The 14,464-nt window shown below is 36.8% G+C and overlaps 1 protein-coding gene across 2 annotated transcripts in view; it reads right to left on the bottom strand.

Annotated features, from left to right (window-relative positions):
- Positions 1–6,665: 6,665 nt before the first annotated feature.
- The window catches only part of UBR1 (ubiquitin protein ligase E3 component n-recognin 1), a 66,206-nt gene continuing 58,407 nt past the window's right edge, over positions 6,666–14,464 (bottom strand). For both annotated transcript variants that reach the window (XM_009319199.1, XM_009319200.1), the window contains exons 41-46: positions 13,950–14,058; positions 12,071–12,127; positions 11,502–11,579; positions 10,680–10,850; positions 10,379–10,480; positions 6,666–9,899 (exon numbers count right to left, since the gene is read on the bottom strand). In XM_009319199.1, the coding sequence (XP_009317474.1) occupies positions 9,758–9,899; positions 10,379–10,480; positions 10,680–10,850; positions 11,502–11,579; positions 12,071–12,127; positions 13,950–14,058 (659 nt within the window). In that variant the 3' untranslated portion in view covers positions 6,666–9,757. The remainder of the gene's footprint in view (positions 9,900–10,378; positions 10,481–10,679; positions 10,851–11,501; positions 11,580–12,070; positions 12,128–13,949; positions 14,059–14,464) is intronic.

Raw genomic sequence — 14,464 nt, 5'->3', positions numbered from 1 at the left:
TAATAATAATAATAATAATAATAATAAACATTATTCTCACCCTCAATCCAAAACACAGCACTGTACTAGGAAGAAAATTAACTCTATCCCAGCCGAAACTAGGACACAGGGAAATCCCAAAAGAAAAGAAATTATTACACCGGATAAAGAGATTCTTTAAAAAAAGAAAAAACTGTGAAATTAAAACTGTTAGTCCAGGTTAGGAAAGGGGAAATTTTAGTCCAATTATACATATATTGCAGCCCTTCTAAAATAACCTACTAGCTAGGTGAAATTGAGTTGAAGGCAATGAAAGTTAGCATAATGTATTTCACTTTTTTTTTCCCCCAGAACAGTCTGATGTATCTCTTCATTTTTCCCCCTCCATAGTTTAGAGAAAGCCAGCTGCCATACCTCCCTGAAAGTCAATGGGTACTGCTGAAAGGAGTTCTCTGCTCAAGGAAGCTAATTGACAGCTCATGCCGGGATATTAAAATTCCAAGTAGCATGTGATAGCACAAGTTTAAAAACAAGCAAATACATCCCACAAAACAAATACTGATGATCCTAGATGTTTAAAAGCTCCTAATTTCAAAAGTACTTACATAGATCCAAGGGCTGGAAGATAAGGGATTATTTGGAACCAGTGAAGGCAAAGATAGACTGACAGATCTCCCATCGCGTTCCTAGTACAGTGCTCAGGAACTTCGTGCATGCATGGAGTGAAAGCCGCCGACGCCCAAGACACTTGTCGTTACAGGATGCCCTATGACTGTAATTCATCATTAATAGTAAGTGGGAAAAACGTACCAATACAGAATAGAGGATAAAAGACCAAATAAAGTATTTTACTTGTTACGGTTATGAATTATACATTGTTTGAATATAACTTTGGACAGCTTGTGCATTCTTTGTGTATAATCAAGTAAAAGAAGCTATATCACTGGGATATTCAAAGCAGAGCTATTCCTGCTTTTGAAACTCTGTGAACATAACAGTAAAAATTCCTTTACCTGTTTAAACAATATTTTCTCTAACACTAGAATAAGCAAGAATTATACTGTAAGAATATATTGTAAATAAAGTGTGTGATGTAGAAATCTGTACTGTAATTCAAGCAGGCTATATGCATGATCATAATTTCAAAAGCAATTGCTTCACTGCTTAAAATTTTAGGCCTATACTTAAGTGTTAAAAATAAAAATGGACAGATGGCGTCTGTCTGCAATAGTAGCCTGTAGCAGGTGTTTTGCAAAAGGCACATAAGAAGCAAGAAAATAGTTCCTTCCCTGACAAAGCCTCCTAAACTTCCAGGAAACAGCAGTTTGGGACTCGGTATGACACAGAGGGTATTTATATCACTGTGTTTTAATAAATCTCAGAGGACATTTTTTTCTATGAATTTGCATAGGTTTTTTTTTAAACCCATTCATGTTTTTGATATCCAAAACACTTATGACAGTGAGCTTCAGATTTTAATTTCTCACAACTTAATTCTGCAGTTTGAAAAACTGCTTCTCGACTCCCTGACAACTTAGTCGGGCATCTCCTAATTTTTGCTGTAAGATGTAGCTGATGGTCACTCCTTATTTATTCCCTCCATGTCATTCCCGATTTTACAATCCTCTATTATAATCTCTCTGGGTCCTATCTTTCCAAGCTGAAGAAATTGCTATTTAACCTTTTCTTCTATGGAAGTTGTTTCACGCCTTTGATAATTTTCATCACTCTTCTCCATTTATTATTTTTAAATTAACAACACTGTTCATTATCATGAACTAAATAGGTCTTCTGTCCTTTTTTTCCCTAAGAATTCCTATCATTGCCTGTCTTTTTGACTGTTTCTGAGCATTGAGATAACATTTTCACAGAACTATCCATAATAATATTAAGAAAATCTTTGATATGAATATATATGCTGGTCAACAGCAGGCTCAATATGAGTCAGCAGTGTGCCCTGGCAGCCAAGAGGGCAAACCGCATCCTGGGGTGCATCAAACACAGTATAACCAGCCAGTCAAAAGAAGCGATTATCCCGCTGTATTCAGCGTTGGTGCAGACTCACGTGGAGTACTGTGTGCAGTTCTGGGCCCCACAATTTAAGAAGGACATGAAGGTCCTTGAATGCGTCCAGAGGAGGGCAACAAAGCTGGTGAAAGGGCTGGAAGGGATGTCCTGTGAGGGGCGGCTAAGGACTTTGGGCTTGTCTAGTTTGGAGAAAAGGAGGCTGAGGGGCGACCTCATTGCTCTCTGCAGCCTCCTGAGGAGGGGAAGTGGAGAGGGAGGTGCTGATTGATCTCTTCTCCCTGGTATCCAGTGATAGGATGCATTGGGAATGGTTCAAAGCTGCACCAGGGGAGGTTTAGACTGGACATTAGGAAGCATTTCTTTACCGAGAGGGTGGTCAAACACTGCAACGGGCTTCCTAGAGAGGTGGTCGATGGCCCAAGCCTGCCAGTGTTTAAGAGGCATTTGGATAATGTCCTTAATAACATGCTTTAACTTGGTCAGCCCTGAATTGGTCAGGCAGTTGGTCTAGATGATCATTGTAGGTGCCTTCCAAGTGAAATAGTCTATTCTGTTCTATTGCAGTGTTAGTTTTTGCATAGCTACATTAATTTTCATTTACCAAAACTGAATCTTCTGTTATTATCCAGCCACTAAGTTTCATAACAGCCTCCTGAAAACATTCAAAATAAGTTTTTTTACGGAATATCTTCATATCATTGCCAGAATTTGCCACTTTATAATTCCCTCTTTCAGATCACTTCTGAAAACGCTGAAAAAAACATGCAGATTTCTCTGGATCTCAGTTGTTAAGCTTCTTCCATTGTGAAAATACACTTTTTTTTTTTTTTACTTTGTTGCTGAACTGGATCTTCCTTTTTATCTCATGACAGGTTCTTCTAATTCTATAAGTTAGTTGGAGGACACTATTTAAAGTTTTTTGAAATCTGCATTATTAGCGACTGGCTCAACATCCTCATCATACTCATTAACTCCTTCAAAGAATTAGATTTGTTCCCTTTGCAAGAACTATGTTAACTCTTCCCTTTGCACTGCATTTACCTATGCGTCTACTTCTATTCTTCAATCACTTTGTCCAGTGTGGAATTAAACTTAACTGGTGCATAATTCCTTCAGCCATTTCTGAGAGCTAAAAACATTACTTCTGCATCGCAGTCTGTTATAGTGGTGGTGTTGCAGAACACTGAGCACAACAGTGTCCTGAGCCTTACCAGCAGCACTAAAATTAGCTGATACATACCAGAAAAGAATGAACACAAAGCTGTAGTACCTTGGGAGATGGAGACAGTCATGTACTACAAATTAATCAGACTTTGCAACAGAATATGATTTTTAAAAAATGCAATTTTTTTTTCAGATGAGTATGCAAAGTGCCACATGCATCAGTCAATAGCAATCACTTCTTCAACACAATTTTAGTCCATCTATATTTGGAAAAAGAGCTCTAGATTACTCAATAACCAAAAGGTGTAAAATAATCAGAAATAACTCAGAAAAATTATTTCTGTAGGTTTGTTTCATTAGGAAAAATTGAATCAAGAGGACTAAGAATATGCAAATTTTAAAAAATAAAATGCTTTAAAACATAAAAAGGAAAGTGAGGAATAGTTCAGTGTGATGAAAATGGTTGTAAAACAGGAAATAAGAGCATAATTTTTTGAAATTTTTTTTTTAAAGAAGGAAATCTTACCCTGCATTTTAGGAAATATTTCCTAATGGCAAAATACATTTAACTGTAGAAGTAGACGAAACCTGACATTTTGCACCACTTAAAAATCTCTCTAGGTCAACTATTTAGCTTGCAGAGTTGCAAGAGCTGTGAGCTTACTCTTTTGATAACTCTGGAGTCGAGGTCCCTGTATGATGGATTTGTCAAGAATCAGCTCTGAAAAATGGCTTTGGAAGGAACAGTGAACTAAAATGATGATCCAGCCTGAGAGTCTCTGTAAAGACACAGAAATTTCATGCAGTGGTTGCTGTAACACATCAGCATGAAGAGCAGAGGTATAACTGTCCGGCTACACATTTTCCCTGGCCCTCATTTACTTTCATACGAAGAGAACACGTTTACCATAAAAGACTAGTTAATATTTGGCAAGTTAACCTTTGTCTCTCAGCCAACTGCCAAAAACTGCAGCAGTGGCTAGCGATGTGGTCACTTGTAAAATTAACTGAGTATCAGCATACATTTCACAGGGAACAGTCGTCGTCTCGACTATTACCAGTCATTACTTAGTCATTAGATTGTTCATTTCTATCCTGTATAGGTATTCAGAGTCCCCATCGGTATAGATTTATTACAAAAAGATGACAGCTCATTTCACAGTAATCAGGATAAAAGTTACTTTTTTAAATAAATGCTTTCTTCTTTGCTTTGTATTAGTTTCCTCAGACGGCGGAAGTGCACCCTACCTATCTAGCTTGCTTTACAGCACCCGTCACAATAGTTTGGGTTTCCTGGAGTACTTAACGTTACAGCCACTGATCAAGAAAACAAACTCAGGTAGCAGCACAGACTCCATCTTTAATTCTCCGTAATTTATAAAGACAAAGATGGCATTAGCAAGCCAAGCCTTTAAGCCGGAGCATCTGCTCAGATACAGAAATAAATACGATTTGGGGGATGCTTCTTATCTTGTTTGTTATTAATGCTTAATCCAGTCAGAACTACTAACAATACATTGTGCAACAGCAACTTCCAGAGTAAGGAACTCACCTCTGCATAAAACTATCTTCTTTATGAAGTTCTTCATAAAAAAACCAAACTGAAACATTTTAATGTTCAGTTTCTGGTGAAGGCACTATGACAGTTCCTGTAGAAATTGCAATTACGATGCTCTTCCTTTAAAGCTTTCTGATTACCACTGAAAACACTTGCTCGACATTGATCATAAAGAAAAAATAATTAATAATATACAAGTACAGCACATTTAGAGTTTCATAAAAAAGATTAACACAGCACATGTCCTTAGAAGCTAGAAACCTCCTTTCTGCAAACTGTTTTTTTCAATTGCATACCATCATACAGTTCTCTACAACACAAGATTCATGATATTTAAAATCTTACAAATCATTTGGTACACAGGTGCTTTGTATCAGTTTCTCCACTATGGGAGCACTTTAGGCTTTGCATGCAGTACTCTGTAGTTCAGCAAAGAACCATAAAGGTGTGAAGCTCACGGAACACAGGTGGAGTCCTTATTTATGAGGGGACCATCACCTAAACAGATGATCTTGTCCTGCGCCTGTATGCGAATCAACTGAGGCAGACTGCCTGGAGTATGTAAATCGAATTGCTCAATGAAGTTCTGTGTAAGTCTGAACTGGGAAAATAAATATTCCTAGGTCATCTGCAGTATCATGAGATTGAAATACATTGGGTTTGCCACTTTTAGTAAAGGTCAGCATGATTCACAGAAAGAAAGATGGGATAAAGAAGATTGGAGGCTTTTTATCATCTAGAGTGGATTATTCCTCAGGCTGCCATGATATGTTCAGGATAACCTTCAAGCAGAAACTCTGGTACATTGGGATGACCTCTCTCCAAGCACTAGACTGTATCTCAATACTTGTACCCGAGGAGGCTACTACTACATTTCAGGCACTATTAAGAGGAAGGAGACGTAAGGTTCTGCAGTCTGCTGAATAAGACTAACCACAGATCTTCACAAATATAGCAAGAACTTGAAATGATCATGAAACCCATAGTCCCCACTACCTGCTTCACAACATTTCGTTGAGGGTCATTCACTCAAGCATGAAGCCTAGAAACTTCCTAAAATTCTGATGGCTTCTAAGTGGTTTGACAACCTGTAATTAAAGAGCACAAACTATACTCCTTCTTTTGGTACTGATCTCATGAACAGTAGTCACACAGAAATAAAAAAACCTCAGGTCCAGTTTTAATGTTCCATGTTTAACTTGATACCTGGTCTCCTCTTACTCACCATTACATGAAATAATGTATATAAATCCCTTTGAATTTCAGCTCGCTCTCCTTCAATGCACATTTCCTTTACACAGCTTCTCTTCCATGTACGCTTTCGACCATACTGAATGTAAGTTTAGAGAAATGTAGCTAGGATTAGAAATAACTGGGTTTGAGAGACTTGTGTAAGAGTGGATTTTCATTACTATCCATTTGTTTTCCATATCAAACCCCAAATTTAGCCTACCTGCAAAACAGAAAAAAAAACAAATAAAAAAGATTGTGCCACAGAAATGAAACAACTTTAATTTTTGAAGAAAGTATCTTTGAAGATCTTGTCAAGTAATAGGTCAAAAAGAATCTAAGTAACAAACTTAGATGTTGTAGCACAAATCTGACTAGTTTACAGTGGAGATTATTCAACGATATTGTCTAGAAAATAAAGTGGATTTCAACCATAAAGCAAAGCATATGATGGCTAAAATCCTCCTCTATATAATTTTGTACATTTGTACATTGCACCTTGAGATTCTTACTATGCAAGAAATGATGCTGTGGCTTTTTTCCTTCCCCCTCCCCCCCCCCCAATGAATGGGCTTCTTGTTCTAGTGTTCTTCAGAACATTTTTGCTAGTAGACTTTAATGCACCTACCTTTACCTTTTATCTTTTCAGGAATTGGTTCTTAAAATGCATTTGCTTTAGTAAGAATAAGCACAGAGACCACCACCATTAACACCCAAACTCTGTAAGCTTAATGGTTCCCAAAGCTGCAACGAAGCCAGCAGCTTGTAACATAGAAAGGAGCAAGAAGTACTGGCCGTTTCTATGTAGAAGATTTCTTGGTTGTTCGCTTACCTCTGTAATAAAACACTTTTTTTTTTTAAAAAATGTGTATCACACAGCACATTAGACCAACACCACAAACTTTCCCTTTCTAGAGGTTGAGTACCTGACAGACAGTACAGACAGTTCTTCTTTGAGAAGCTACAAAACCAGAATCACTCAACTAATCAGTTTAAGGACATCTAAATATTAAATTCTGTACTTAAGATTTCTTTTACAAATTGACGTAGACGCTGCAGGAATTTGCATCTGTAAAATACTAGGACAAGTTTCAAGTGGAATATTTCTTTAAATAAGAAAAAGTGTGCCACCATTACTAACTGCTACAATGATGATACGGACTACAGGGGTAACTGGTATTGTTGACCAACCATTTACTAACTCTTCCCCTTTTCCATACTGACAGACACTGCTATAATGCTCTTGTAAAATGAACTGTGAAGTGTCAAAGCACCTCCAAATAAAAATTGAATAATCTATGAGAAGTCACTTTATTTCTTTTTTAAATATACATATACAAGATATTTTATTTCAAAAGCACAAGAACATTATACAAGTTTCAAATTTACATTTTTGCAATTAAAGATACCAATATGTGCATTATCAAATAACTTCTTCTGTCAGCTTGGATGGAACAGAAATCAGTGGCATAAGCGTCTTGCAATCACTAAATACAGATTATACTCACAGTGAACAAAACTGCATAGTAATTTATGAAATGAAAGATGACCACGCTAGTCAGTGAATGATACGGGAGCCCATTTGCTAAATTAGTATGTGCAAACGTACAGAAAGATGCAACTTTCCTCTCCCACTTCTTCAGCTACAAAGAGATTTCTAGAGCTTTAAACATGAGCTCACCTGCTCAGACCAGCTCCTGTCCTTACATAGTACAGTTCAGACAGAAAACAAAATAAAGTGATCTCACTGCATATTTGATAACGGAATTTTTTGTATCAGTGCAGTGCAAGGTAACTGAAAAGTTTGATACATGAATAGGTAAATATCAGAGGGAAACAGTAAGTGAATACAGTTTTGGTATCAATGAGGCATACATTTGCTAGGCTTAATCCAATATTTTTGTTGGTAAGAAGTTTTTGATGACCTTAGAAATCGCCAGTGCATGCAAGTTTTCATGACAACTGTTCTCCTAAATTCAGTATGCATTTCTAATACATTTTAGAGAAGACTAACAGAATTAACATTGGTCTTTAAAGAGTTTCATATTCAGGTTTAAAATCTGAAAGAATCAAAATAAGGAGAGTGGTCTTAATTGCAAGAAACAGAATACCTGAAAAATATACCAAAGCCAACTATTTATATCACCAGGGAAGGATTATAGCAAAAGTTATGAAAAAGTATTTGAAATCAGAATAATATTTGAGTTCATTGGTATTCCATTTTTAGATGAGTTATGGTGCTGTTCAGTGCACTCATACGTACTCAAAAACCTCTAAAAAACTAGGAGAGCAATGATATTTAAATCTAAATCATTATTTGTGATTCTACTATCTCTCATACAATCAGTAGCAAAAAAAAAACACCCAAAAAGAAATCATACAAAAACACACTTTCAGACATTAATTTGAAAACCTCCCCTTGCAAGCCTTATTAAAATGACACAAAAGAATCCAAATAGCAAAGGGGTGGGGAAATTTAGAGTACTGACAACTTCAAACTTTCACAGGGAAATGGGATGTCCTGGGAAAGCATTTTTACCCATCACATTACAAATTCTCTCATGTATATTATGGTTGAAATTCAGAAAACAGAACAACAAACATTTAGAACTGAAGCACAATCACATATTGAGAGAGAGTTCAATCACAATGTGCTATTAACTACTGAAGGGCAAAGAGACAGACTGCCACCTTTTTTTCCCTTTTCTGCTCTAACTGGCACTGAACGTGCCCCCCAAAACATGTGATTACATTTATGCAGGCAGGGCTCCAAACAATAGTGACAGAGGATGAAGAGTGGAAAATTCCTCAAATATGGGCAAACAAACATTTCTGATTCTAAAACTTGCTGCTTTAGGGCCTTGATTTCAGTCCAGTGATAGCTTTGAAGGTCTTCTACTTTATTGAAGTCTCTGGCTCTCGTGTAACTTGCAGAGCTACACTACGACTACCTAACAGTATTTTCACGTTTGGTTCTCAGGGAAAATCTCAGAAGACAAACTGTAAAAGAAGTAAAGCTAACCACAACCTAGCCAAATGGTGTAGCCCTAGACCTCTTAGGATATACAACATTAACAGAGGAGAAATTCATTAGATAAAGTGCAGTTCTGGCAATGCAAAAAGCACGGACTTTGTTTTTTGATGCAACAAGCAAGATGGTAATTCCCTCATGCATTTTCTATCCCACACTTCTCCTTTAAAGAGTTCATTAATGAAAACTCTTCATTAAATCCCAGGATATAGCTGAATGCAGGCTTTTTCTGTACAACTTCATGTTTGCTGTACCTGTTGCTGCAGATTACTAAAGGCCTGGCACCACTTCCACTCCAATATTATGCCATAGATCTTGACTTAAAAGCTTCACTAACCTTGGGAAAGAACCCAGGAAGAAAGTAAAGGAGGCTTTTCCATAGCAACACCATTTAGGTATATTCTCAAGGCATGGGAGAGAGGCAGAAATGTGGTATATGCCCTGAAGCACAGCATTTGGGAAGCTGCCCTCATCAAAACATGTGAAACAATTACAACTTCTCAAAAAAGTGGAAATATTTCTGGACCTGAATGTTCAGTAATAATTATGTAACATGGTTTTCCTTTTTTGGGGGGGGGGAAAAAAAAAGAGCAAAACATATGATATGAAATTCTGTTTCAATGTATCAGTAATACATCCAACTTAGAGAATCCATCAATTGTGTCTGAACTACAGAAGCCACTTCAGAGTAGATTATTTACTGCCACCCTCCTTTCCTTTTCCAAAGCACTGCCAAAGGTAAGAGTTTTCACTAAAAATCAAGAGACTCAGAGCAGTTGCCAGTTGAATCCAAAGAAGATCTGATTCGTTTCCTGGCTCCTGGCAATCTCCTCTATGATGCAGTGTTGCTGCCATAGCAGATGGAGCTTCCGGTAACGCTCCCGACATAAGTGCAAGGGATTGCCTCTTCTTCATAGAAGAAAAAAGGAGAATACCCAATAAGCATATCAGAGTAGCAACTGACAAACTGTTCCATTAATTGTCTAGCATTAACACTCTTAACGATAGCCAGAAAACATTAAATACTTGTATGAACACCAATTCCAACAAGTCTACTGGAAATGAAAAAAATTCTACATGCGACAAGCAACGATTGCCATTTCCAAGATGACATTTCAGCAATGGCAGTTGTTGCACATTTCTGATGAAAAGCATACAAAGTATTCTTGAGGAAAGTAATATAGTTTAACGGTACCAAAAGAGTATATTTTTCCATTACGAATGACCCATTCATGACTAGAAGCTGCCATCAGTGAACAAGTTCACCAGGCCAAGATACATATTACAGCGCTGTACATGCTAGCAGGAAGAACATGTTGTCTAACGGGTATAAGAAAGAAAGAGATATCAAAATGGAAACGTAAAAAGAAAGTCAAACATTTACTTACTTCAGACCTGGATCTGTTTCTCCATATTCATCCAAGTAGGGAGCAGGATATAAGCAGCCCCTGGTTTTACCTTCAATGAGGACAACTTTGCATTCCCTGATTCTTAAGGAAAAAATAGCTACATTTAAGATACAAGACAACTCCCAGCAGGTTCTTAACTTTTTGGTGAGCTATAGTTTAGGTCAAAGCAATGTTTCTTCATCTCAGACAAAAAGAATCAAGTGCTTTGACAATGTTGTGAATTTTGACCTTCAAATGTTTCCCTTTACTCTAACACATTAAATTCTGGCTAGCTACTTACTTGAGAAACATACAGACTCCAGCTCCGCATTGAAGAGCATGAGAAGTACAGGCTCCCAACTCCTCCCCATTCACCAGTTCCTGACAGCAAGTATTCTGGGAACACAACATAGCCCCACAGAATAAACACAATACTGGATGTTTTTGTTCATCATCAGAAGACCGCGGGCATCTAGAAGAAGTGTAACCAGAATGTTACTGCAAGAATTAAAACTTTACAAGAAGTGTTAACTATGGATAATGTTCCTTAAAAAAAACAACAAAAACAAAAAAACCCCAGCCCACAAACAAACAAAAACCTAAGACATACTATGTCATAATCATATTTCACATATCTGTCTCCTTTGGCTATGTTTTTACATTGCTTGAAATATTTTATCTGCAAGATATCTGCTTTGAGCAGGAGGTTGGACTAGATGATCTGCTAAAGTCCCTTCTAACCTGAATTATCCTATGATTCACTCTTCCTGGCATAAACAGTGCCAACCTTCTGGGCTTGTTGCGTCCAGTGCAAAAATAATTTTCAGGTTTATGGCCAAACCAAATCCACATTGCACTGGTGAAAAATGACCAGCAGATTAAGCTATAATAATTTTATATACTATCCTATCAAATGCAAGTGACTTCGTTTAGTAAGCTGTGGTGTTTCAGATTTGAAATGAACATGTGCTAGTATTGGCCAGTATAACCGTAACAGTGCCTTCACTTCTGCAAAATAATTTCTGTACACAGTTTTAACACCAGTTACAGTAACTGCAAGAATATAAAAGTGACTGAAAGCGACAAAACTCCTAGGAAGACAATTAAGTATGTCACTTCTTACCTAAACTGAGAGGCTTGGTTCAGAAGGCAGCTATAGTCTTCAGGAAGCTCTATTAAACTATTTCTTTTCCTAGGATACCTGGGTAAGTGAAAAAGAACTATTATGAGAATAATAAAGATCACAGCAAAGAACAGAATGGATAGCTATAAACTGCTGCTAAGCTTTCGGTCCTTTCTGCAAACTTCTGCAGTTCTAGAGCAGTTCTTCAGTCCTAGAAGCCCAAGTGAGAGGCTCCACATGGGAGCTTCAGCATTTCTATATTCCAGCAAAGGTGATGAAATTAAATTTCATATGAAACCTACATGTATGAAGACATTGCATATTTCAGTTAGCTTTTGTTTTTTCCCCCTAGAGTAAGCTAGACAACTTGTCTAACGATGTTGTACATTCTCAGTGAAGAGTCACTGCATGAGGAGTAATACACAACCATTTGAAGAGAAGTGTAGTTTTGGTAGTAGAGCAGGAGGAAGAAAATACAAGCACTCTAACTTGCCCACAACAAGCACTTCATTCTTTCTACAGTTTTCAGTAAAAAACAGAAGAAAAAACAACAACAAAACCAAACTTACCTTATTGCAATGCTTTTCCCCTTCAAACAACTTAACACCACCGGGTCAGCACACCACCTATTTCAAACAAACACTTGTGGATGACAGCATTTGATAATAATATATATTTAGGATCACTAAACTAAGCTAGTAAGCAATAAGCAAACACAGAGCACAGATAAAGCATTGATAGTTCTAGCTAAAACTTCACAAGGAGAAACAGCTATTCTTTACAGTTTTGCTTCAGGAAAAGAATTTATGTTTGTATACAAGAGAAAAACCTAAGTGAAAAACAACAATGCATAAAATTATCAACATGCACTTGAAAACACAGAGTTAACTCAGAGTTAAAAAATGCAAGCAGTCTTCAGACATATTCAAGTTCTTAAAGTGGGCTACAATACACACCTCCTTTTGGAATGTATCTGCTGAAAGCCACAGTGTAAAGAAATATCATACACTCAGTACTAGGAAAATATTTACTGCTTTTATTTAATAACCATCACCCAATGGTTATTTTACAATGCTTTATTGAATGCTGTATGCTTGCTTAGAATGGCCAAATATGTCTACCAAAACAATGGCAGACATTGGCAAGTTACTAAACAGAGGAACTGGTACGTCTAAGGTAACTTTCAAGTTATTTCTACAAAAAGGAGGACGAGAGAGAGAGAACTGTAGCAGATGGTCAATCTAGTAAGCTTCATTTAACACATTTCTCAACAATCATCAAATTCAGTCTTCTGAAATAAGATTCTTTCAAAAAACATATGGGAACTTGCATAATGATTTGACAACTGTTACTATTAAATTAAACATGTATCCTCTTACTTGAAACCTCTGGTTTTGACTGGGAGCACTACAATGGATTTGTTAGCCTTGCCTCTAGTGATCGTTTTCTAATGTTCACAGGCACCTATCCTCTGTGTTTTCTTATAAGCACCATTATGTCTTTGAGCAAACATGTAGGAACATATAAGACAAACTTACTTAATAATTTACTTGTGAAAATGCTATTAATTTATAAGTAATTATATATACTAAAAATGCAATTAATTATAGTAAAATTGTATGTAGGGAATTGTTTAGGTCAGCTATATGGACTGGAAGTTGGAGTCAACAGCTCAAAGTGTCCCTAAATTGAAGGAATCTAGACAACAAAACAGAACAGAGGTAAAAAACCCACCACCACAGAAACAGCTAGTGTGAGCCAGAGAATTCTGCCGAGAACCAGGAATAATAATTAATGCAACCAAGTGCTCAAACTGTCACATTAAATACATGGAGACATTCTCCAACACAATATAGCAGGATTATTCTTGGGGGCGGGGGGTGGGGGAAGCTGTTTGTTTTAACTTATTTTTGAATGGAGAATTTTACCAATTATTTCTTTACTGGTAGATTGCAATGTACATAATACTCAGATTGTACCTTTTAGCCACTAAGCTAACTTTGACATTCATCAGCCTATTTTGGAAATCCAGAGAAGAAATAGTGCAAAGCCTCACCCTGCCAGCTACATAATTTTCCATATTCTCATTTTATAGCTCATGTAATCAGCACTTTTGCTGTAGGGAGATTAAAAATAGGCCAATGAACAGTAAGTGGCGTACCATGCAAGCAAAGGTTTATGATAACTTCTTTCTGCATGAATGATTTCATGTAGGTCTGCAAGCACTAGTCTCTTAAACTGTAATTGTTTAATGTTTGAATTACTATATAATATAGAATGCTTTGGTTTTGAAGCGCCTTAAGAGATTCAGTATACCTGTGCACATCAAACAAATGTTTAGAACTCTAGTATGAATTTGAGCTCAACCATTTATTAACAAATTTGATCCAGAATTCCCATAGGGCCATCACAACAGAAAAATGTGGCCTGTCCAGTCCCGATTAATACCTTTGAAGCAGTGGATTTACTGTGTCCCAATATTCCTGGAATAGCAAGAACAAATTGGTAGGTAGAGAGAGGTAACTACAAAGTGCCTTGAATTGCCCTTCTTCAGAAACTGCAAAAGAAAAAGAAAACATGAGCAACTGTCAGTGTTTCAGCACTGCTGAATAATTCACTCAAAACTAGAAATCTCCTGATCCGTTTTCCATTCAATAATATGTATCTTACAGCTTCAGCATAGCTCCTAGCTATTACAATTGGATGTAATTCCACTGACTTAATCAGAGCTATAATAATTTGCTTTAGCTGAGGATCTGCTTTATGTTTAACAAATTTGACATACATCATTAAGTAATTTTTAAGTCATGCATAAGTCACTGTAATAACAGAATTCCTTACTTAAATTCCATTTCACTGCATAATATGTAACACGCTAGTGCAGCAGATTTCTGTAGTTACCACATTTTAGTTTTTCACTATCCTTTTGGCCTGCAATGATATTAAATTTTGCTATGATCAAG

Source organism: Pygoscelis adeliae, unplaced genomic scaffold, assembly GCF_000699105.1.
Source record: "Pygoscelis adeliae isolate BGI_AS28 unplaced genomic scaffold, ASM69910v1 Scaffold22, whole genome shotgun sequence".
In the NCBI taxonomy this organism is placed as follows: domain Eukaryota; kingdom Metazoa; phylum Chordata; class Aves; order Sphenisciformes; family Spheniscidae; genus Pygoscelis; species Pygoscelis adeliae.
The sequence above is the reverse complement of the archived record's forward strand: the minus strand, read 5'-3'. Positions and strand labels throughout refer to the sequence as shown.